The sequence below is a fragment of the Botryllus schlosseri genome, chromosome 15 (assembly GCF_051294905.1).
Source record: "Botryllus schlosseri isolate E-star chromosome 15, Bs_hap1, whole genome shotgun sequence".
In the NCBI taxonomy this organism is placed as follows: domain Eukaryota; kingdom Metazoa; phylum Chordata; class Ascidiacea; order Stolidobranchia; family Styelidae; genus Botryllus; species Botryllus schlosseri.
Window position 1 is genome coordinate 18,777,771 of NC_137250.1, and position 25,264 is coordinate 18,803,034.

Here is a 25,264-nt window from a genome sequence, read left to right on the forward strand (position 1 = left end):
TTGCTCTTGTTAATCTTTTAATGAACGCTATGATTTACAAATACAAAGTAACAAAGTACCGAAGGTTAAAGTATAACACTACCAGTAGTTAATGAAGACCAAAGAAAGATATGGCTTGCGGGCCTTAGGCAATTCAAACTTAACAAGGATAGCAGCTATTGAAGATCGTGATGAAAGAACTCAAAAACTGGCAAACCAATACCTACTTTCATTCGCGGTATTGCCGCGCTGCTCAGGGGCGCAGCCAGTGGAGCGAACGTAGCCTTGTGACGCCAACAGTTTTTTCTGCGTCACAATGAACCCGTGGCGTTACAGCGTCGTTACAAAATTGTCGCTCTCAAAATTTACACACTGGCTAGTCACTACCCTTCTAGTGGAGCTTTTCATTTTCATGCATAACAAAGACCCAATACTACCAATCAACCTAATGGGCAGCACATGAGAGCCAACAGATGCAAAATGCTCAAAACGACGAGAAGAATGTTCACATAACAAGAAATCAGTTGAATGTTAGTGAAATACAGGTTTCGGTGGCAAAGGAGGTCTAGAAATTGGGGTGCGTTTTGCGCCCGTAACGCCTTTAACAAATCCCGTAGGAGACACCAAATTTCCGTAGGAAAAATATGACACTCTAACCGCGTTACCACTCGTTTTCGCCGCGGAAGAGCTGTTAAACTCGGTTTCAAGACCTGTTTTCAAGTCGCTGGTATTGCTGTCAGTCCTTGCGTTTTTGTCGCTTGTTGAAGCGACATGACCTTCAAATCTTGTTGGTAATTCTGCGATGACCGCCTTGCGGGGAATGTTCTGTCGCTTCTCAAACACTTTATAACCGCTCTCCGTTTCTCGTGCTGTACTTCCTTCCGTCGACGCGTAGCCTTTCAATATAACATCATCGCCGGTTGGCGCGTTTTTCCCGTCGTCTGACTCATCGGATACAGTGACGTCATAGGAGCCCTGTCGATCATCATCGTCTGTGACGTCAGAGTCGACGCTAGAACCTTCCTGGTCTTCAGGCTCGCCAAGCGTCAGTCGCGAGTTGTCGGCTATCATCTCGCTGCGTAGGATGTCAAAAAGTGCCTGCTGCTCCGCAGTAGATGTGGATTTGTCAGGTGAGTCATCCATTCTTTTAACTTTCATCGCGTGAGCTTTTACTCCAGGCATAGAATAACTGTCGTCGTATAGCAGCGACTTCTCGTTTTGTGAATCGCTCGATTCTAGAGCGTTGTCATCTGGTAACTGTGGAATACACGAGGCTTCACGTTCGCTGTTAGAATTGAGATACGAGAAGATTTCTGTTACGAGAGACACGGAATCGTCACTTTTCGGGTCAGAAAAGTGACTGTCATCTTCAAGGCCGTTTTGTAAACCCTCTGATAGCTCATCTTCAGCCGGCTCTGCACTATCGACAGTAGTTGTAGCTAACTGTGCATGTGTGATTTGTGCATCTTCGACAGTATCAGTAATAAGCTCGGTGTCATCGACAGTATCATTTTCCTGATTGACTGTAGCTACTGTAATGTCATCTGAGACTTGAGAGGGTCTAGTTATTTGAGATGGGGGAGCTGGTGGAGCCGGGGCTGGACGTTTGGCGGATGGCCTCTTTTTTATTTGTATGACCGGATTCCGCGAGATCATCAAGTGTTCGGGAACATTATCAACGATCAGTTCGGTAGAAGTTTCTGAAGCGGTCGAATTCCGGAGGGAGATAGCTTGTCTCGGCGGTTTTACAATGCGCAGCCCTGGCTCGCGGGCGACTGGAATGAGTTCGTGGATTGCTTCAGTGGACTCGGTTTGAGACAATTCACACGGGCTGAGGTGTTCTGTACTGGCAGAACGAACTCTGGTGCCGTTGGTCAGGGAATCGTCTGCCGATTCCGCGTCGGATTGTTGAAATGTGAAGAAACTGACAGGCCGCTTCTTCGCCCTGATAAATACAACTAGTTTTAATCAGTAATTCAAATTTCGAAGAGGCCGCGGGCGCATGAATTCAATATCGAAAAAATATAGGCCACACAGTTTAATAACCACGTTTTTAAAACTTCACGTCAGTACAGCGCCGAGCTCTATAGCATGGGTGACGGGCGTAGTTACCACAAAAGAAATAACATTTTATTAAACTTTAAAGAAATTCCAATACAAGAAACAATATCATGATCATCACTTATCATTCTATTTTGAACTATTATGAGCTGCGCACGATGCCTGACTACACTTTTAGCGACCAAAGCATCGATATCGGGGATAGCTGGACACGGTACTTGCTGGAAAACTGTCTCCTTGTAAAGCTCGGTCTTGTGGGCAAGCCCCAAGTCGTTTTCCAAGCGTCTCGGCCTTGGCAGTGTCTGGGCCATTGCGCGTCAAGGCAATATGCCCAGCCCATTCATATCAACAAATTCTTCCTCCATGGAATGCTATTACCATCGCAGATGCACTATCAGGTAGTGATGCTGGACACAGGAGAATAGCTTATATTAAACAACAACAACAATATTTGTTAAACTGAAATCTCTCCGAAATCTCAAATCAGGTCGCGGGCCGCAAAATATGACCCCACGGGTCGCGTGTTGGCGACCTCTGCATGTCAGCTTGTAACCAAAACGTGCGTGATAGAAAACAATTGATTTCGCGTCACTAAGCCTAATGTCAATATACATTCGGATAATTACCTCAGCGATCCATCCGTAGAGCGCATCCTCACTTTAGAAGTCGACTCCGACGGGCGGGTGGCCTCGGAAAGGCCAACCTCCGTCAGATTTTCGATCGAATTCTCTTTGGAATGCAGAGTGATCACCTCCGGATCCCGGGAGTCGCCGTTAAACATGGATCCCGCCACGGTGTACCTGCCGCTTGGCAGCAGGTCGACTCCGCGTACATCGTCGCACGGCTCGGATATAACGAGCATGCCGTGTGACTTCCGTTTACTGGAACTGAAAAGTCGAAACCGGGATGTAGCGACTGGCTCGTCGCTGCTTGTGTCGGGAAGGACCGATTGCCGGTTGGATTTTCGCGAGGGCTTCAGAGAGAAGGCCTTTTTTAGGTGCAGACGCGGCATGCGAAATCTGCGTTTTCGGCGTCCGTAGGCCGACCCCCTCGAATCGTACATTGATACAGGCCTTTTCCGACGGTTCCCAAAGAATTTCCTACACGCGTTAAGAAATATAATTTGAATTACAAAAGGAACGGGAACTCATGAGTTAGCCTCGGTTCTGCAGTATACAGAAGATACGAAAACGCAAATTGTAAGATAATGATGAACTAAGCTGCATAGCGATAAGATGAACGGACGATCTAATCAGACACAGCTCGATTGGAGTAAGGTAGCCTATAGGGGGGGGGGGGGGGCTTAGAAGAGGACACAATGCTTTGTAATAATTGAGAGAAGTCGCAATGAAACAGTTCTCAAGGATTTGGCAGCATTAATCATCTTTCCAGTGAGCTATGATTTTATCAATTCTTATCAAATACAACGCTCAAGTCAAAATCAGTGTTTTCACAGCTGATTCTTTTAATCCCTAGTTACAATATTTCTTATGTTTATGTATAGCTGAAACATCAATATTCATGTTTCCATTGTTATTATTATATTATTATCAATATTCATATTTACTAAGATTATGGACAAGAACGATTGTCTATAGAAAGCATTGTAACCACAAGCTATATGAACGTAGAACCTAGTAGAATAAATTTTTTCACACTTGTTTTTCTCAATACATTACTTGTACTGATTTGAGCTTAATGGAAGTGTGAATAGTGCATCCTATCGTCACTAAGCTTCAAGTAAATATACGCGTGTTCGATACAGCTGATTATTCGTACCAGAAAAATCCGCGCTCGCGTTTCTTTTGCCCGGGCACGGAAGAGAGATCCGGATTCGAAACCGACATCAAAACCGGATCTTCCGCCATCGGCAGATTGTCGGTCCCGGCCCACGATTTTCTGTTCTTGATCGCCGCCTTCTCCGCTCTCCGCAATCTCTTGTTTCCCGCCGCCAAGTCCGAGACACCATCTGCGCCACTGCTGGCGCTGGAGACTTCTCGATTTCGTTGACGGAAATACTCCATCAGATCAGCGGCTTCGCGGAGCTTTTTTATGGTCTCGGGGTCTTTCACGTCTTCAAAATCTTCCAGAGGCTCCAGTTCTGGATTGCGAAGCGTATGATTAGCCTCTTGTACCGACACGTTCGTAAAAGACGGTTCAGTTTCGACTGCAGACTCGCCGTTAGCAGTCTCTACAGGGCGTACTGGATCTGTTTCGGCGAAGCCATTCTTTGTGGAATTGAGACGAGAAGACTGCTTTACTGCAATATCCTTCCTTCTCGGCGTAGGATAATCTGGCGGTGATGGTGCCTCCAAAATGTGCGTAGAGGGCACACTCTCCGAATTAACGTCAGCACGCACTGTGATAGCATTGGCCGTGGATTGCGTTTGTTCGTCAAAGCCACCGGTACTCTCCGATGTTGTTGTTACGTCACAAAAATCGCATGTGAGAGAATTTCCCACATGATCACCACCACGTGTTTCGGGTGATGGAAGATGCGAAACGTCTCTTTCTTTAGAAAGCGAGGTTGTGATCGTTTCGTGAACTAGTCTTCCGCTAGATTTGGCCATAAGCGTAGAGTCATTATTGTTTGTGTCGGCATCTTCCACGCGGTTGCTCATGAATACTTGATCTTCATCGTCTTCGTCCGGTAAAGGGGAGCTTGGCGGAGGAGTGGGAGGCCGGTGGTTAACGCTTTTGAGACCAAAATTCGTAAGTGCCGGTGTATTATGGGACAGTAAGCGCGGGGTGACAGGTTCGGAAAAATCACAGTGGAAAAATGGTGGCGGTGGCGACAGGTCTTCAGTGCCAGTGTCTAAATCGGTCGGTCTTGGATAGTTCCAGTTGGAAGGCTTGACGGTGTGTGGTCCGAAATATGTCGGGGCTGCAATGAGTGCAAACGGTGAGTGTGATATAAACGCCCGCACTATCCACAAGCAATAATCAGTACGTCGTGAGTTCTGATAATTATATTATTCGTATGGTGACGATGGCGGTGGTAAAGAGGTGGTCTACATTTAGTAGAATTGTATCAGAGATATCTAGAACTAGATATCTAGTTCTAGATATCCCTGAATTGTATACACGAGTAAGTTTGACTCGGACCACTTAATCAAGTGGAGACAGTGGAGTGCTTGTTCGTTTGCTTGCATTCAATAATGTTTCATTCATTTCGTATCATGTTCAAATCTAGGTCGAGTTGTCCAGTGACTCAAGTTATTCAAACACTATGAAAAGTTAAAATTATAATGTCGAAATATAAATCCAGCTTCGCAAAAATCGAAAATCCGAATCCGGCTAACATCTTCAAGTCCGTTTTTAAAATCCAAATCCATACTCAAGCTAATATCTGCTGTTAATGTGGGATCATCATCAATCCCAGTTCGAGAGAATAATGCATAATATCGAAGGGTCGGTGATAATAGTTTCAACAAAACCAAGCCACAAGGTTCACTTGATATCCCCTTGTAATCAGATCTTTATTGGGATTATTGGTGCCTGCATCAAGCCATCTCTTGGTTGGATGACTTTCTAAAGACAGACAATGTGATCTATCTCTATCTGTTCTTTCCAAAAGGCAGTATATTATATCGACTTGGCGTTACGAAACTACCCCGAATCGCAACCTCGTAGCTGTAACACCTCCAGTCGGTAGGTTCGAAACACTAGAGAGCCATGTTCACAATGAAGCAAATTTACGGTATATTTACCATAAGAGAGCTAAATGTGAATAAAAGTAATTCGAAAACCGCGTTCACTATGAACATAATCGTTTTCGTAAATATTTCGGTGCTATACACATCCGGTGAACATAATAGAAACACATATATATATCTGCTTGTACAGTACACTCACCAATTGTGGCTTCCACTAAAGGCAAAGTCAAGACCATATTTGTATTGCCGTAAACGCGACAATATCCAGCAACCATTAACGCGAACTTATGTGCGTCTTGACGTCCCATTGTAAAATGAATGTCCTGCAACAGAAATGTTACCACTCGATTTTTTCATTGACATACAACAGAATATATTCGAAGGGAAATTCGAATGAACCAGCACAGCATGGGCTACACTGACATCGAAAATAATTCTGGTCGATGTAATATACGAGATTAACGGAAGACGCCACCATAATATAGGCCAGGGGCGGGCAACTTCTCCAGTCGGCGGGCCGGATATGGGAAAATGAAGTACTTGGAGAGCCGGATTCCTGAATCGATACAATAAACGCGTATTGATACACCTGCAAAAGGATTATACTTGTATTTAATGTTGACTTTAAGTTTGAAGCATAGAGACCAAAACAGTATTCAATGAATTTATTAACGTAATGTAGCCTACTTCAATCGCTGCTGAAGTCATGAGACATCTGTGGTCGATGAAAGTTGTGAACAGGTTCTTTAAAATCTGGCTACATGCCGAACACAAAGAAAACAAATAACTAAAGGATAACTAACAATCACTACTATTTGTGTCCGGAAAAAGGAAAGAATACCTACAGCCACAATAATCTTACGTAGTAAGCAAGTATAGTGGAGAATTGTGACAGACTGTGGCCGCGCGCAACATTATCATGTACGACCGAAAACAGTCTGAGGGCCGCACAAAATCACGTCGCGGGCCGGATCCGGCCCGCATGCCGCATGTTGCCCGCCCCTGATATAGGCCTATGAAGAACAAATGTTTCAAACACTAAATAGCGATAGGTATGTTTACGCAGGCCATAACTCACAAAGCAAAAACATACACACCATTCAAGGGGTCCCAACGTAGACTTAACGATAAACATACGCTATTCAGATTTAGTTGGCGCAAGAGATAACCGAAAATGGGATAAGAAACCAATTCTGAAACCAACCTATTGGAAACTCCTGATGAGGAGTATATTTTACGAATGCGTTGGTGACCACAAAAATATTTGCCGTCATGATATATATTACAATCGGAAATACGTGGAATCACGTCTCCTATATCTCCAATCCACTATGCATCTATCGGGAATATAAAATCCGCAACCGAGACCAGGAAGGGGGCAAAGGCTTGAAAGTCAGCGCTTAATACCATAACCAAATATATTTTCCAGTCTGGTAGGTTGTATAAACACCAGCGCATCGTGGGCTAAAGCACGTCCATGAACCATAATAAAGCAGAAAATCGGGGTCTACATTTTCAGTTTTAAACGGCCGACAATTTCGGTGATAGACGGACTTCAATATATACGGTGCAACTTAACCTTCTAGACAGGGAGCGGGAAAATAGGCCAACGGGTCGGGCCATATCCGTTTGCCCCTATACTGCTAATTAAGTTGTACGGTTCACTCCTGATCTACATTGAAAATCTGTTACAGCGCTATGCTGTCTCGTCGCTCATCCCTATTCAAATTATAGTTCCACTCTCGTTCACCTTCTTTCTGGTGAATTGAATCTTCACATTTGTTGTACTGGAATCTGGTCGGCAAGATGACACTTCTAGTTCTTTCACATGTTGAAACTCAGCGAGCACAGACACCATCCTTGTTTTAGCGTTGATCAATTGGCTAATACCGTAATGACGCCCAACGAGTATGGCGATATCGGATTCCATCAGAGCCTTCAACAAACGATTATTAATCCGGATTTATAACGATACATTTTCGCATAATACACATAAACCATGGATTAAATGCGATAATAATGCTTGGCAAGCGAAAGAGATGCATACAGTACAGATACAACATACAACGCAAGCTTCATAGTCGATTCATTAAATTGACTAACACCGACACTCACCAGCATGGATACTGAAAAAAATCTGCCTCCAAATAAGTGCTGAGGTGAGAGTATTTTTAGATACCGAAGCCGAGCTTGGTACAGTCCGGTTTCCGGATTCATGCCAATCAATAGGTTTGGGGATGACGGCGACATCGGACTAGTCGGGTGTTCGTTGAAGAACGAGGAATAGGTCATCTACCAAAAGTGTAACGCAATAAATAATAGTTCGCGCAAGCGCTCTCGCATAATGCAATAGTGTCGTCAAATGGGAGAAATTGCGTATCGCATTATTATGAGCATCAAAGATGAGGAGTAAATGGGAACGAAGTCAACAGTGATTATGGCCTTCAAAACTTATAATAGGGTGGAAAGCGCCGTTGGCTTGCAGCATGTACCACATATGATCTTGATATAATGCAAAAATTATCGTTAATAATATTATTATTAAATTGTAATATGGATCGATGAAACGGATTACGGAAGTAATATGTAATAGCATAATCGATTACATCTAAAATAAATAGCGATTAATTGTAATCAATTAAAACCATATTGTCTTTCATACCGTAAATATGGATATGAGACAATCGCTCCTTTCGACATATCGTATTTTGTCAATTACAGAAATTATCGTTTTTCCTATATATAGTTGTTCGAGTGTTGTGCTAAATATACAATAAATATCTGAAATTATCTTGGTCGAATATACTATATTATCATTGATCGCTATACTCCGATTAATCACATATGCAGCCAATTTTCGCAATAAAATTGTGAATTCTATTTCGCTGGCTATGCAATTAAATGTAGTCAGCTTACTACTTCGATTGACCCTGTGGTTCAAAAGCCAGGCTAGGAGGAAGCATGATGTTTGTAGATTGCGGAAAAAGATGCCCCGAGTGAGGATCAAACTCACGACCTTGAGATTATGAGACTCACGCGCTGCCTACTGCGCCATCGAGGCCGCGACATTCTATAGATAACTAAGGTAAACCGCTTTACCTTAGTTATCTATAGACATTCACGCGCGCAGCACGGGGAACATTTCAGTAGATATGTTAAGCGCATATCCAACAGACAAAGTTGCCTCATCAATATTACTCGAAGTTGTCATTTTTATTATTTGCATGGTAATGGATGTAGGCTACTCGTTCTATAAAGAAAGTGATGATAGCATTGACAGGTATTATTTGTTGATGACTTCTACACGGAATTACGTTCTTGCATTATCCAATACTCCGTACACACCGCACCTTCATATGTTGTTGTATTGACTTCTTGATCAATTTGGCAGCGGTGCTGTCTTTTTTCATTGCATCAAGAATGGAAGGCGGCAGGAACTTTTTGATACCATATTCTTTTCTGCGACACAGCAATCAGAAGAGTAAGTTAAATCTTGCCGAATACTAGAGTAAACTGCCATCAGGAAGTGGCGAGATATATCGTAGTGGTATGATGGGTATAATGGGTTGTGGGTTCGAGTCCGACCGATGTCGACTACAGAATTCCTACCTAAGTGTTGGATGTTTACCTAGGCTCCTCCATGTAAGCGGTGTCTTATAAGAGCCTATAGAAATGGGCCGTTCTACAAGTCGGCAGCTACGGAAAATAAAAAATGAACAAAATTAGCCTGGTGTAAATGACTATTAGTTGACGACAAACACTATGAATACCTTAAAACAAAGAAAATAAATAGATATGGCGAAAAATACGAAGTTATCTTCAATGTAGTGTAACTAGCATTATTAAAATTTGTGGTCGCACATAAATCTGAAGTTTCCAAGTCAATCTTTCTGTTATAACGTTATAAGGAGTGGTATTCGGAGTCAAATACTCAATATGGAATCGCTCAGGTAGTCGATTTTTGCCAGCCGTAACTGTCAGGACGTAGGCCTTACTCGAAATATTTCAGTGTCAGCTTGTTGGAAGGTACTTGAAAGCGGAATGAGTTTCTCTGAAACGGGCTTTCCGCAGTGGCTGAAGACATTCTCATATCGGGAGGTGTGTCAGGCGCTGTGCAAAAGAAGAGCTCCAGCATCTGCAGAGCAGCCAATTTGATGTAGTCTTCTCGGGATAGGTCGCTTTTATACCGCTCTCCTGTAAAACGTAAACGCCGGTGTGCATATTTGAGTTTATAACACTGTCTGAAGTGACGGCATTTGTTGCCATGATTTTTCAGGGGCGCGACTAATCGAAGAATTGGGATATTTCTTACGACAGCATGACGTTACATAAACAGTAGTATCAAGTTGGTTCCGAGCTTTGACATAACGCACGCCAGACTCGATTGCATAATTGTATTTACGATTATTGACCGCGCCACTATGCGTATTGAAGCGCATCAACAATTTTCAACATTTCAGAAGATTTGCGTACCGCCCATTATTCCCGAGGGTGCACAACGGACATGAATGTTGTAAAGCGTAGCTTGAAATGTTATGCTCATCTCATACACTTAAAATGTGACTATCTCTTGTACTTCCCAACAAACAAAGTCCTGTGATATATCCAGAAGGCCTTTTTCATAGGTATTTCAGAAGTAAGCAATTTACTACGCCAATGATCCTTTCAAATTGGCACGTTCGCCAGTTTCCACCGGGGTAAAGTATACGGAAATATCGACCACCCACGCAAAAGCATCGTTGAAGTCTATTGATTTACTTCTAAATCCCGTTACAGACGGTGGGACCTTCAAAGCTATGCGTTTCGTCTTACTCTGCACAAATTAACCCAACCTTGGATATTTAAAATACCGTAATTGCAAACCGCAGCTAACCACGAACACGTCCGTCGTCCATCCGTTATAACGTCCGTTCAAGTCATGATCCACTCACCATTTTACAAGAGTGATATAAAAGGCCTCAAATTTATAATATTCTCATTTTCTGACTTTTAACAGGTAAAAGACCCGATAATCGAGAAAGGCTTTCAACATGTATCACTTGAATCAATTCGTATCTCGAGTCATGTGACTTGGTCGAGTCATTCGCTATGACTCGAGTAGAAGTAAAAGTCGAGTTAATACACAAAGAGACTCAAGAATTAAATGATTCGAGTCAAGTCGAAACCCCTGCTTACGAGTATCAACCACATTGAGCTATAAGACAATGCGAAATGTGTGGATTATGAGGTCTATTTAGAAATGGCTGGAATACAATGCATTGCATTGCATCGAAGATGTGAATTTACGTCCAATGGCCGTGCGTTAGCGCAAATAGTTTGCAGTCATGTCACTGGGCCTCATCTGAAATATCAAATGGCGACTTCAGCATTGAGCATAATGCAACAATTGCAGTTCAACGCATTTTGCAGTGTTGAAGTCGCATATGATATCTCAACACGTGATGCAATTAGAACAAAAACCGGAAGACGAACCCGTTACAACGTCATTGACGCATTGAATGTACAAATACTGGAATGCTTCGGGATCATTTCTTGACAGAACGTGAAGGTCTTTTGGCAGGAACTCGAGACGCAAATAACAAAAGTGCTGACGCAGAGACGGATTAGCAGCGACCTGTTGGCGGAAATGAGCATTATAGTGCCAACAGTTGCTTGAGTAACCAGCCCATAAATACGTTGCGGTGGGGTTGCTGTTGTGGTGTTCAAGTAAGAGAATATTGTTCAGTCAGAGTGGGAGTATGTGTTGCTTGATGTTCTTAAGCAGGCCTGGGCAAAGTGCGGCCCTCGGGGCACATGCAGCCCGCGAAGCTATTCTGCGCGGCCCGCGAAAAGTCGCTTGGAATTGAAAACATAAAACCTACTTTTTAATGTTACTGCGTGGATCAATGTCCCTCTAATTTTGACGAGTCTGCGCACATCCACCAACTTACCGCGCAGACCCTTGGACAGCAGTGCGTAACGACTAAAAAAAGGTCATCACTTTGGATTTTTTGTGCGCAACTTGGATTTTCTGTGCGCAGAGACCGTGTCAGCACTGCGCACGTGCGCAGCTTGGAGGGAACATTGGCGTGGACTAAGACCATAGCTGCATAAGCTGAACCGAAAATTCGTTCACTTTAAAGCCTGCTGTTCATTAATATGCCGCGATTATGCAGCCTATACGTAGGCCTACTTCGCATGCGGTTGGGTAGTCCAAATTCAAAATAATGTCAATGTAGCAAATTATACCGCAACAATAAAGTCACAAGAAGTCACAAAACCTTCTTTGTTGCCAAATCCCTATAATTCGTAAAACAAGTCATTCAATGCCCGCGATTCCTAAGTGTCATTATCACCCATAAAGGATGAACCGGCAAAAACAAGGCCGAAAGCAGAAATTCAAACAAGGTTTGAAGCACTAAATATTTGTTTACTGCTAGTGTCAGGAGTAGGCTAAACTCGTCTTTTTAGTAGTTGGTGTTTAAGGAGTAAAAATTTAGTCAGTCTTGTGACAAAACACGAAGACATACACTCGGTCAAGAGAGGGCGAATTTCAGAAGAACTGCAAGTTTCGCTCAACAACACGGCTAATTCGCCAAGACCAAGACAATAAGATTTGCAGTTTCACAAATATACATTTTATTGTCTTGATAGCAAAACGGGGATATGGGTATTAAAGAGGGTTCAAAATGTATCATATTTACCATTGTTACGAAATATGACGGTAAATAATTAATTAATTAACTCCCACTTTCTCATTCCATAATATCAACATCCTCTCAGCAGCATTTATTATCAGTGTACCTCACTGTTTCAATTTAGAAATAAAATTAATACGCAGGAGAATACGGCTAAATTTTTTGACTCGGCCCGCCAACGTGTTTTCTGCTTCTCAGTTCGGCCCGCGGAGAAAAATATTTACCCACCCCGTGCTCTTAGGGATTAGAATAGTGTCAACTTTCCAGTAGGTCCGCCAAATACATCTCAATATTATTGTCAATTCCAAATTGTAAGACGTTGGAGACTCGCACATTGAATAGAGGAATCAAACATCAAATTTCTAACTGATTTTGAAATTTAGAACGCTTTCTCACGTGATCTACTTTCGAATCGACCTACTTCACAATCCTAAGTCGTAATGCTGCAAATGTGGTACCAAACTGTTTTAAAGTAAACAGCAACTTGTTTAAGACCATTAATTTGGGAAAGCTAAGACGACTTTTTAAATAAAAATTTAACAGGGATGTAGCAAACAACGAAGTCGCATTTCTGGCAAAAGAAATCCAACAGTCAAAATCTTACTGGTGAATTTCAATAGAACTGTTGTATGTTTGGTGTTAAATTGGTACCGACTACAGTTTTGGTGTGATTACCTTTCTGTGTTTATCATTCGTCGTAATGTACTGGCGTGGACTATAATGATCGCAGACTGTCCGCATGTTTCGCGTACTGAGAACCTTTCTTCATTTATGTTGCTGTTGTCGTAACTATTGGTATGCGAGTATCGTAGTTAAGGTATTAGTTAACTAAGACCATTAATTTCAATAAATTGCAGCTCCATTACGGTGGCGTTCTGAAGAAAACGGCGTTTTTGTTTTGCCCTTCAATTTGAGACCACAACATTTTTTGAGTGCAGTGCCCCTTTAAGCCGAAGTCATAAACTGCTTAGAAATATTGTTTAGTGCTCACAACGAGAACCACACATGGCAGGTTAAATATCAAAATGACAACAGCGAATTCCTCATTAAATTTAGGTTGCAATTCTTTGTTTTGAATTGTATAACTTTTTAGTGTTATTATATTCTGTGTGGATTTTGACCTTTGAAAGGTCACTGGCCCGTGAGATTCGTTTTAAAATTTTACCGGTCCAGGAGCTGGAAAGGTTGAGAACCGCTGGATTGCAAAACACAGTGAGGCTCGAACCCGGTAAAATAATGGGACTCCAACAATACGACAAAGTATCTTAACCACATCTATGTGCAATTGTGCATGTAATCATGGGGGTAAATAGGATCTGGACATGGATTGTGTGAAATTTTGAAACCGGAAATGCAAAATGCACTCAATCTTCATATTATTGGCCAAAACGCATTTGAGTTCCTTACACGTACCTTGGCCAAAGACTCCCACGGTGCAACAAGGATCAAGTCCTCGGACGAACTCGTCATAGGAGCGCTATCTGACGTCACTGATGAATAGGAAGATTTCACGCTCTTGTCTACACGAAACCAACAAAATTACAACTTCTTTAAATCGCGCAGTCCGCTCCATACCTGAACCGTAAGTCTCGTCGACCTCCGCAGAAGGGCACAGCACGAGAGAGAAGAGATTGGGGTCCCTAAACCCCATTTGTTGGCACAAAGTCGCCACCACATCGCCGGCGGTTGGATCTGACAGTAACTCGAATGCTTTGGTTTCTTTGTTTTCGAGCTCGACCCTCCAGGTACCGGGAGAAATGAGAAGAGAGCTGGAGCCTTCGGACTGCAAGCAAGGGACGACAGAGTAGCTCGAGCGATATGTGACAATACTATACTCATCAGGGCAGTGGAATTTCGTTAATTTTTCTAGTTGTGTAGTCGGAGTCACACACCAGTCGGAGTTGGGGGCTGGAACCGGAGTCAGAGTGTTTTTAAATGCCCTGACCCCGATTCCAACTATACTTCAAACCCGAACCAAATGTTCTGCAATGTTAGTGCCGTTATAGTATAGTTGACAAGTTTTTCGCGCAGGAGGACCTTCACAAACTTAATTTCATTTTGCAAGCATTTGTTAAATTACAAATATAGGTTGATTCACATGGAAATTAGCCTGTGATAACTAAAAATGTAACAATGCATATTTGCAGGGATGTCGGAGTCGGTGCATCTAAAGTTATCGCAATTGGTATATAGAAAATATCGGGAGTCGGGGGTAAAGCGAACAACTCCACTGCTCTGCTATTATTCTAGAAACTCACGCGCTCCTGGCCGTTGACAATCACGTCGTCCGCAAATCGTACCTTCAATCGATCGGACGTCCTGAAAGTCTTTTTCGCTGGGTTGCGGAATGATGAACTGGCGGACTGGAAATCGATTGTAAATAAGTCAACGTATACCCGAACACCTTCAAGGGCTTCAACTATCACCGAGGTTCATTAGAGACGATGTAACGAAATTTTCCGTTTCGCCGTATACGCATGAGTGCTGATCTTCACGTCTTGAGTCTGCACCGCTATGGTCAGGACGCAACGCTATCGTAACATTCCCAAATGTAACCATAACCATTCATCCGTATGTCTAGTTGGAATTTTATTCGGAGAATCGAAGTTCTTAAACCGCGTTAGTTTGAATTTTACCGTCCAGTATGCTGCAGTAACGATACCATCTTTTCACCACTTCGCAACTTTACCATTTGCGAACGTCGAGTCAGGCATGACGAGTAGCAATAATTCTTGACGGCTGATAACTATGCGTCCTATACTCCTATTTATTATTATCATAACAAAAATTCCGTATCGCCTACACTGTGTGTGTGTAACTGTGTAGTGTGTATACTTACTCTCGTCGGCTGGAGGACTGTCATCGAAACCTGTTGCGATTCCTGTCTGTAATAACGAATACGCATTCCTAATCCTTGTGTTATTGATGATCAATCCAATGCCATACCTAATGAGCTCTATTACGCGGTCCTTATGAGCGTACAATACGTTTTCGCTGCCGATTTTCAGAATCTCATCGTCCGGAAGAAGCTTGCCTTCTGACGGTCCCCCTGTTACCACAGGAAATATATACATTGCAGGCCCTTCACCACATTTCGTAAAATGATTCTTTAGTAAATTCACCGAAACGTAAACACCATTGGGGCCTATTAGACGAGAGATTGGTATCGAAACAGATCGCGTTTACGACATAGTGATGCTTTCGAGAATTACGCATTCAATAGCCTGATACCCATGTCAACACACACCTGATATGATAAAGCAAACGGAAATATGGCAAGAGTCACGTGAACAATTCCATTTTTCTACCGCGGACCTCCGATAATATTATCCCTTCTCATCACGACCTATAGCGAAAATAATTTCGACGTTCGTAGTAGGAATAATGAATAGCATTCTCTATCGCTATCCAACTTTCCGGCTCATCAAAACGAAAACGGACATACAGGCCAGAGATGAGCATGGATTAGGATTAGGTTTTGAAAAAACAGGATTTGTGAAATTTTGTCGGATTTGGATTGGATTTGGATTAGAGATTTTTTTCTGAACGGATTAGGATTTGGATTGGATTTACCGATTTTCTGGGAGAATAAATATGTCGTGTGGCGAATGGCGACAAACTTTATTCAGATCAGTTATTGACAGAGGTGGTCAGTAACGAAGTACTTCTACTTTTTGAAGTACTTGAAGTAGATTTTTCCTACTCACACTACTTTTTAAGTAGTTATGATTTCAGACTACTTCTACTTCTACTTGACAGTTTTCAGTTTTGTAGGCAAAAATAAGCGTAGAATACCTACTTACTTACTTACTTGTGAATCACCACTCCTACTTCTACTTGAGTAGAAATTCCGCCGTTACTTCTACTTCTACTTGAGTAGCGACGGTGACTACTTTGACCTCCTCTGGTTATTGATGTACTTATAGTACACTACACTATGGTTCACTCGGTGCAAATGAACATGAGAGGTGCAGCCCTATGCTAAGTTATCTTAAATCAAGAGAATCGTTGGTTGTCAAAGTAAATTTTCCAATCCCTCCCTTGCATAAATTAGCATTTTTTCTCAATTTCAAGTTGGAATCGGATTAGGATTGGACATGGACTATAAAATGAAGAAGTTATGGATTAGGTTTTGGATATGGATTTGAAGTTTCGGATTTGGATTGGATTAGGACATAAAAATTCCAAATCCGCTCATCTCTGATACAGGCACCGATATCTCTTTGATGACTAGTAATTACGCAAAGGTTTTATTGACCAATGTAACGTGTTCATTAGGTGGATATATCATAACCGATATTGAAGTTTATGATGAAGGTACCATGACTTCTGATATGACTTCAACGTTGATTTGTTGCTCTATTGGCATCAGCAAACAAGCTAACGAAGTAATGTATTCCGGATTTAGTAGAGGCCGATATTAACTGACATTTTGGCCGATACCAATGTCAGACAATTATAAATACTGGAACGTATTTTGAATACCTGCGGTAACCGATCTGATGACAACAGGCTTTTCACTTCCGGCAATAAACCCGAATCCCATCTCAGAATCGCGTTCGATTGTGTACTCTCTTGGCTGCGGGCTCATCTGGAATAGAAATGAAGTATTGAACATAGCTGTCACGATTGAACCTACTAAAACCATAATCATTTACCAAGAGATCAGGTGATGCAGCACTCGGAGACAGATGGAAAGCAGACGTGGCTTGATCGTCTTCCGTTCTTGGATCCTCGTAACTGACTGTTTGCGTAAGGTGGCTGGAAGGATATTAGTAACCTGGTAACAGTGGTAATAGCTGTGCACCAGGATGACGGATTTGGTCCAGGATGCAGATATATTCATATTGAAATAAACCAAACATTTTCGACACTCGTCAGAGGTATTCATTAGCAACTAGCGGAGAATTGGAAATATAATGGCATATCAACAATCGGAACAGGCAAAGTCCATAAATTCTGCCACTGGCAAACATTTTTAATGGGTAATTCTGTTTCTGCGAAAAAACTATCTAGAAGACGCAGATACAGCGGCCGTTCACACTTTATATAAAAATACACCGACCTAATTTGCGCCAACAAAACGAGTCCGTGTATATCATCTGAAAATAACACATTAGCTTAAGCGATCTCTTCGCCTCAATTATACGAAATTTCACGCCGGTGACCTCACATTTGGTGATACGATTGTTTGATATACAATATTCGTTTCTATTCTCTACTATAGTTGCTGACGATTACCCCAGACGAGTGCCAGCCGAAAATTTTCTGGATTATTTCAATATGAATATAATATCATATTCCCAAAGAAGAAATGAAAATTGGGATCCAGTAAGTTATTAGGCGTAACAGTTCGAGGCCGCTTCCCGGAGCGGGAACCCTGTCCAGTGCTCTGATTCTCAAAGCAAAGAGATTCAACCAACCACGGGTAAACGGTGAGAGTAACTGGTGGCCGTTCGCATTAATCAGTGCCCAAGAAGTATCTCTTGTTTTCAAAAAGGTTGGCGACCCTTGATAGACATTGTAGGCCAACTATAAATACGTGCGTATTATTTCGGGTATGCACCGCTATCGTTTATTTTATAGAACACAATCTCAAAATAACTCACTTTTTCCTGTCTTACAATGCATATGTGCGATGCATGAACGGATTGAACGCCCTTTCTCCCAATGTTCTAACTAAAGCGTTTTGCATACAATCAAGCCCGACATACACGCATGAACAAGTACTACGATGAAATTCCGCTGAATGCTATTCGCTCGAAGTGCGCTAGGCACTTTTGCATTCCGATACAAGGGATTATACAAGACTTGCTTACAAAGCTACCTGGTAATAAAATAAAGCAGCTGTAATCTCCAATAATGTGCCGCCGTTATCGGGATTGCGGCGTGACTTTGTAACGATGCCGAGTTCGAAGAAAGATATATGTATTCGGATGAATAATTTTGAGCATCCACGCGGAAGCAACGCAGCGCCTTTCCGATGTTTACGGTGTAAATTTTCATGCTTTGTCTATTTATAAAATCCCCAATGCTACAGAAAAGTACGTATATCTCACTTGATGTAATAATTTCTGTTGTCGTAGTCGACAGCCATTTCCCAGCCGTACGGAAGGCAGTGTTTACATCTCCAAGTCTCAGGCGGCGGTAAGATTTGAACTATTTGACTCCGCTTACTGAAGGAAAAATAAAGGTATGGGTTTGAACAGTGTCATTGCACGGAGTAAGCTTCTGTTGCATCCTATATAGTTTCGGTTTAATAGAACCGAGAAAGTGCATTGATAACGGATAATGTCGTTCGATATTCTGCATGTGAATCTTATCAATTATTGAAAGAAATGGATGGGATAGAATGATACCTTAGCCTTTACGGCTATTTTCAAGCGAAAATTAAATTTCCAGTATCAAGTATACACATCCCGAATATCTCGTTATAAAGGTGTCACAACGCTGGCCAGACGGCTTATGATATACACATAACACATTAAATATATGTACTGTACACCATTCGTGCGAAAACCAATAAACCAACTGCAGCGAAGCAAAGCATTTGCCATGTGTTTTTTTACCCGCTATCCAAGGCAAAATCGAAGTTATCTTGAGTTGGGCTATAATCGAAACTATATTCTCATAGTCAGTAATTCCTCTGTAGCTGATGAGCGATAAATTCTGTTGTATCATTTCTGCAAAAATAGTTCCCAGATCCCTTGTTTTTAGAGCTATTACACAGACATACAGCAACAGCATTATAGGAAGAAAGTATGGTTCTAACTCTGCTGTACTAATAACATTCTCTGAGCGGTATCTTTATTGTCCTTGATTCAGGAGTGCTCTATGATACCAGCATCAAGTTACACGGGGCTTGAAATATGAAACATCCACATGTACACATATCGTATTGAGCAAATAAAGCACATAGGCTACCAAATGAAAAAAAGTCCTCGAACAACGCTGATACGTTCAGAAAGTGATTTCTCTGGCTGGTGCCCTGAACAGACAGCTTTTCCAACACTATGTTATAAGGCGCAAGCAATTTTTCAAGCGCATTCTCGATATGGTGCAAATCCAATCATCAAATCAAATTCATTTTCCATCCTTCTATAGTTCATAGTCTATACTCTATAGTCTAATGACATACTTTCACGAAAATCAAAATTCACAAAACTGCCATGCACTCAGTTGTCGGAAAAATGCTGAAGACGGAATTTTAACGCTCGGAATTCTTAAACACTAAATGGGTTATATTTCACTGTATATCATTTCCGCAGTGTCCTATTTTATATTGTAGTGTGATATTGTTCTTAGCTGTTCCTTCGGTCATCCCTGAATCCCTTTCATGTTTGTATTGCACGCATCGTATTCTTCAAACGGAATGGTCATTCTCGGCACCTTCGCCACTAACTTTCACTCTGTATACATCAATTAAACTCAATATGGATGGTAACAAGTCTAATCGCACTTCATCCCATTGGACAACTGGACAATTGGATATAGTACAGTGGACATCGCACAATTTAAGCTACAGATTACCGCTCGCTGGCACTACTCGAACACTGCTACTTTGCCAAATAATATTTCCGAGCCGTTTCAGTCACCCAATAAGTTACATATCTTCGCCACATTTTCCCGATAATAAGTACACTTTGTTAAAATCGAATAATAATCGATTCGTTGTTGATATTCGATACGCGGCGCACGATTGTATATTCTCCGCCTTCAACTATATGTGATAATATACATCAAGGATTAATTGCAACATATCACGGAAATTCGTAACAGGAGCGTGATAACAGTGGGTCGTAGAAACTCGCTAAGTAATAATAGATGATACTACCACTGTCCTGTTGTCCGTCTAATATTATAAACGCAACTTCTTGTAGCTTGCTGAAAACTTTGGCCCCTGGCTATAGCACTCCCCGGCGTCTCTGTGCAGGGAATCCCCAATACCGTGTTGCTATCGGATAGTTGCAAGACAAAACCACACATAAGCAACGCTTTTCTATGGATGTAATCAATGGATGTTATCTACCTGCCATTGTCTAAAATCATTTACAAAAGGCCGTACACTGCTGGAATAGTGGCGTTTGAATCTTGTTCCACTTAGGAGGTTAAAGCAGAGCCTTGAAATCGAGATTTACCGACAAATGCAGACTGCAAGTTTGGATATATAGGAGATTATGCGAAACCCTCATCGAAAGTGGAAGTGCTTGCAGTATAGCAGCACGGTCAATATTGTAGCTATCAATCTAATATAACGATAACCATAAACGCGCTGTCTGTCTGAATATTTTGTGGGATCCAACGCGAATATACGTGTTTTCGAAACTACCCAACCAAAACACACCTCAAGCAAGTGGTGCATCGCACCTATAGGGTAAATCGATCTTGAGAATAATGAGACGGAAATCCGTTTTGCTTTCAAGCAATTTTCATGCACGAACGAACGCCACTGAACTACAGATCCGCACTGTCGTAGACGAAGTCATTCGATCGAAACGGCCATTGTTTTTAATTGTGCATGTGAATAGCCATTGCGTTACGTCATGCCACTATAAACACCGAGAAAGGGCAAAAGCGCTAAACAGGGTTGCCACTTCAAATCTTAATGTCATATCCATTTTAATTAGCGATCTGTTGATCTCGCGATCCTTCAGTGATTACCCCGAAACCGGCAAATCATCTCAAAAGCAGCTGCATGTAGCAAGGACCAACCAAAGAGGTGAATTGTTGAAAATGCTTTCACGCTCGACGGAATTTTATAACTGAGACGCCGCGAGTCTGTTTGAAAACGGTTTAGCGTTATTTTACCTTAGCGCAACTTTTATATTTGGCATAATAGTCAATGCTTAAAGTTACCAAACGAACGCCGTGTTTCGTAACCTTGATAACTTTCTGAAGCTGGAGTACGCAACCATCCTATGGGGGGCAGATATGAATATCTGTGGGCTCCCGCTTAGCCTATTATTACATGTTATTAAAATGTTCTATTATATTACTGTTTCGTTATATTATTATATATTATTCGACAGGATGGAAATGTACGTCGTTATACTACAATTCTTGTCCCGAGAAAGGGAAATATATTACACCAAAAGCAATATACCGAGCCCCTAATATCTAAGACAAATTACCTTACAACTTGACGAGATTCCACTCTCCCAAGTTAAGCTTCACTATAGTGCTCACTAAAAGTTGCATAAAATGAAACATCTTTCGCCAAGTGCATAACATGTCCCTGTCCAGCGTCCACACACGATATTGTGCTCCCGGTTAGGATATATAAGTAATAACAATAACATCCAAGAAGTTGGTGCAATTTCAACAAAGACGACAACGTTTCAGCGATATGCAATATGCTTGAAGTTTCATTACAAATAATAGGCTACACTCCCAGTTGAATAGGGTTATACCACAGTCACGTTTCCTCATAAAGCTATATTTCATAAACCTACAAATAAACCTCAAAATAAATAATAAACCTACACATCTGGAACACTGAAAACAGATACCGCAATTTTGAAGGACTGGAATATGTGAGTAATTGCCACTCAGTCATTACCCAGAGAAATGAAACAATACATGTATGAAGATCTCATTGCCGTCTTTGCTTTTCATGACATGCCACGGTAAGTGGTCAAAAATGGTTCGTCGTGTCATATGCCTGTATTACCCGTCCGCGAAATCAGTTTATAACGCTGCACCGCACCCATCGCAACAATTTGCGAAGCCGCTTCATGTCGAAGCGTCATAATTATAGCGGTGTTTAACGAAATGATCAACGTTCATTGTATTGTGCGTGTCTTGGGATACTTCAACGAAGCCAGTTTTAAGTGGTTCGTAAACTGTACAGAGTGTACGGTGTATTCATTGCTCAAAACATGGCTCACTAATCCACTCATTATGTAGATTGAAATATGCGAACGTTACGGTGCGCGAAGATCCATTTCGAAACGACAATCCACACCGATGTAACTGTAAAATCACGAGGAAAACCATATTTTGCAGAAAGCAACGTACACATTAAGATTGGCTTGATTAAAACGATGACCTCGAACATTAATAACATACTAACGCAAGGGTATAGGCCTATATCGCCTTTGCTATAGCGTAATGAATATTTCATCGATACTTTTGCTTTTTATTCTACGTAACCAGCAACATACGGGAAACCATTCTCAAGAGGTTGTAGTTGAAAATAGCAATGCATATAAGATATGACATGAAAATAATGCGATTCTTTTTGGCGATAGTGAAGAGGCCTATGTTATATTACGACCTAAACAGTTAAAATACATTATTATTGAAAAGATTTCAATTATAGACGTGACTTAGGAGGAAATCAGCTCTTGCCCCTATTATTTTTGGTTTTTAAAATTGTGACGTAATAATCAACATTCATCTCATAATATATTCTGCCGATACTCCATTCCTGAAATAATTTGCTGATTATAAATTTCCACACTGGCCAAAGTCCTGTTAGTTGATTAGTACAACAAACGTTTAGGTTTTTATATCATTTGAATTTCGGCGAACGCATTCTAAACTGTTTACTAAAACGAACATACATTGCAATCATCGAATGCCGTAACACCATATGACCTGATAGTCAAGTTATACAATATACGCACTCTTGGGTATTACATAGAGTGATGACAGACGAGGGTATTAGTTGTGCGGCGTGGTGATACACAATGAAGGTCTGTTGTAAGAATGTCAAATCGTTAGGGAATTTTAAGGAGTCATATACCCCATATTCTGTAATTTAGCGCTGATCAAGCGATTTAAAACAGAAACATTGAGAACTTGTATGACATAAAGACTATCAAATCCACTGTAAAATTCTATATCTCAAGCAAGGTCCATGTTTATACGCTAACCGTATGAGTGATTACTGAATACCGAAGGAACACCCAAATATCAATTAGGAAACCAAAGGAAGCCGACAAATAGATCTGTTTTATTCTGGAACTAGGATATATTAAACCAGACACACAGTATTCTGTCCGTACTGCACATGCACAGTTGCACACGCAAACTGCACATTAAAAAATATTAAGGGTAGGTTGTACAATATACATGTCCTCGGCACAACCAATGGCTACTATAAATACAACTTGTTTTTACGTGTCCGCTTAAAATACGCACAGCTCGCATATCATTCTCACGATATTATTCTCGGCGTGTCCGTGATAAGTTTAGATAGGATAAAAAATTTCAACAGCGAGGTAAAACGCGGATACATGGCGACGTAACCAAGACGGAGGACGTCACTTCACAAAGCTGAGGTCTCGGAATTTGAAACTTTGCAATAGTGTATTTGTCCATCCGTGGCCCCATGCCATTGCATGTGTCTCACTCCCGGGATATAAATTCGAAATCGCGCTTATCTGTAGTACCATCTGTTATCCTGAGATTAAGTATAAAAATAACTAAAACAGATCTCGCAATTCTGAGATCTAGCACTGACGAATAGAAGTCTGGGAAAGCTGGTCCCACATTACTTTATAGCGCAATGTGATAATACTATATTTACCAGATCACGATCATCGATAAATACAATTGATCATGCTTTTATATGAATGTACATCATAACGTTATCGGACGATTTCGGACGACAATTCAACGGTAACGACAATGCGTGGAATTAATGGACTCGAGAATGACCAGGAAGTTCACAGTCAAGCAGAGCGAATAATAGGCCGACTTTGAAGTATATCAAAGACAATTTCCGAGTCTACTCGTTACCCAGCATACTAGTTTATGATACTTATAACGGAGCAGAGTTTGATGTTGCCTTAATTGGGGTTTACGTTACTACTGTGTCATCGTTTCTGAACGAGACATTTGGCCTAGAGAGGATGAGTCAAGTACTTCATCGAGAAATCGATATCAGTTACCATTCCATTTCTACATACACGCACTTGTGTGTCGTAAACAATACTCAAACGAAGTTCTGGCGTGCGCAATCCTATGATGATATACTACATATGTCACACCTGTAGTAATAGATTCGTCCATTCAATCCCAGCCGAGCCTCCCAGCCGACTGGTAATCTCTTTGAGCCGTTCATATTTTCATTCCGCCAAAATTGAACGCTGGTCTTTAACTGTATCGTTGGTTCGTTATCGATCAGATGATTCAAGGAATATTACATCCACCATATCAATGCTCCTCTAGTTGATAGCTACATAGTATTATGCGTAGCGTTTCTACTCTGTCGGAGAAACCTTTTAAGAAGAGACATTTATTCGAAGGAATTACTATACGTAGCTTTCGGCTAATATCCTGGCGACTCAGGCAACTGCACCCGATTGACAGTTTATAACAAGCATACTTCACCCTATGTCGTGTCACTGAGCTTGTTTCTGTGCGTTAGTCTTTCAGAATACAGCTACATCTGACTGCTGCGTGTGATTCTTATTTTCGCTTCGCTCTGTTCGGTGTGAAAGCTCATTTATGCTCTGAATCGATGCCAACATAATGTTCACTGAAGGAAGGAATTTTATTTCGCCTCTGACTGGTTTATAAAACCTCTCCGGGGTATTGGGTCGAAATCTTGGCTGCTTCGCTTGGTTGACCAAAACGAATCTCACGCCTCTTGTCACGACGACCTCATCTGCGTAATCACCACTCTTGCGATGTCGCTCTTGTTCCAATACCTATACAGTACGAGTACATTGAACGTGAGAGAAAATCACTAAGATTAGCTAGCTCCCTTTCTCTCACCGGCTGATGCCGGCTTGGTGATTCTATAAGCTCTCCCACAGAATGCATATCCTGGCAAATGCAAATTGTGATAAGATACCATTTCTAAAAGGCGATACCCGAATGATGAATCGATGTCGAGTATTCAAGGGCCATGTATTTACAAGTTGACAACGGTACATTATG

General features: G+C 41.6%; 2 protein-coding genes, 1 long non-coding RNA gene and 1 other non-coding gene across 15 annotated transcripts in view; 1 reads left to right on the plus strand and 3 right to left on the minus strand.

The window, feature by feature from the left end:
- LOC145456742 (uncharacterized) lies at positions 1–24,909 on the minus strand. Of its 4 annotated transcripts, none has more exons than XM_080334847.1 (18): positions 24,370–24,909; positions 18,433–18,549; positions 17,032–17,134; positions 16,859–16,964; positions 15,320–15,422; positions 15,213–15,258; positions 14,632–14,736; positions 13,949–14,156; positions 13,787–13,863; positions 11,169–11,310; positions 9,692–9,890; positions 9,047–9,155; positions 7,812–7,988; positions 7,447–7,632; positions 5,896–6,019; positions 3,820–4,924; positions 2,667–3,140; positions 1–1,924 (listed from the first exon to the last, which is right to left on the minus strand). In XM_080334847.1, exons 1-18 carry the CDS (start codon positions 24,441–24,443, stop codon positions 511–513), a joined length of 4,869 nt encoding a protein of 1,622 aa, XP_080190973.1. In that variant the 5' UTR covers positions 24,444–24,909; the 3' UTR covers positions 1–510. The 4 variants fall into 4 exon arrangements, with proteins under 4 accessions (XP_080190973.1, XP_080190972.1, XP_080190974.1 ...); XM_080334846.1 differs by having other exon boundaries at positions 13,787–13,893; positions 24,370–24,908; XM_080334848.1 differs by lacking the exon at positions 24,370–24,909 and adding an exon at positions 21,505–21,652 and having other exon boundaries at positions 13,787–13,893.
- The window catches only part of LOC145456779 (uncharacterized), a 329,933-nt gene that overhangs the window by 293,595 nt on the left and 11,074 nt on the right, over positions 1–25,264 (plus strand). The gene's annotated exons all lie outside the window — the stretch shown is intronic.
- Positions 1–25,264, minus strand: part of LOC145456745 (protein diaphanous homolog 2-like) — a 233,324-nt gene that overhangs the window by 181,443 nt on the left and 26,617 nt on the right. The window lies entirely within an intron of this gene.
- Trnam-cau (transfer RNA methionine (anticodon CAU)) lies at positions 8,685–8,757 on the minus strand. Its single transcript has one exon. It is a non-coding gene; the product is annotated as a tRNA-Met (tRNA).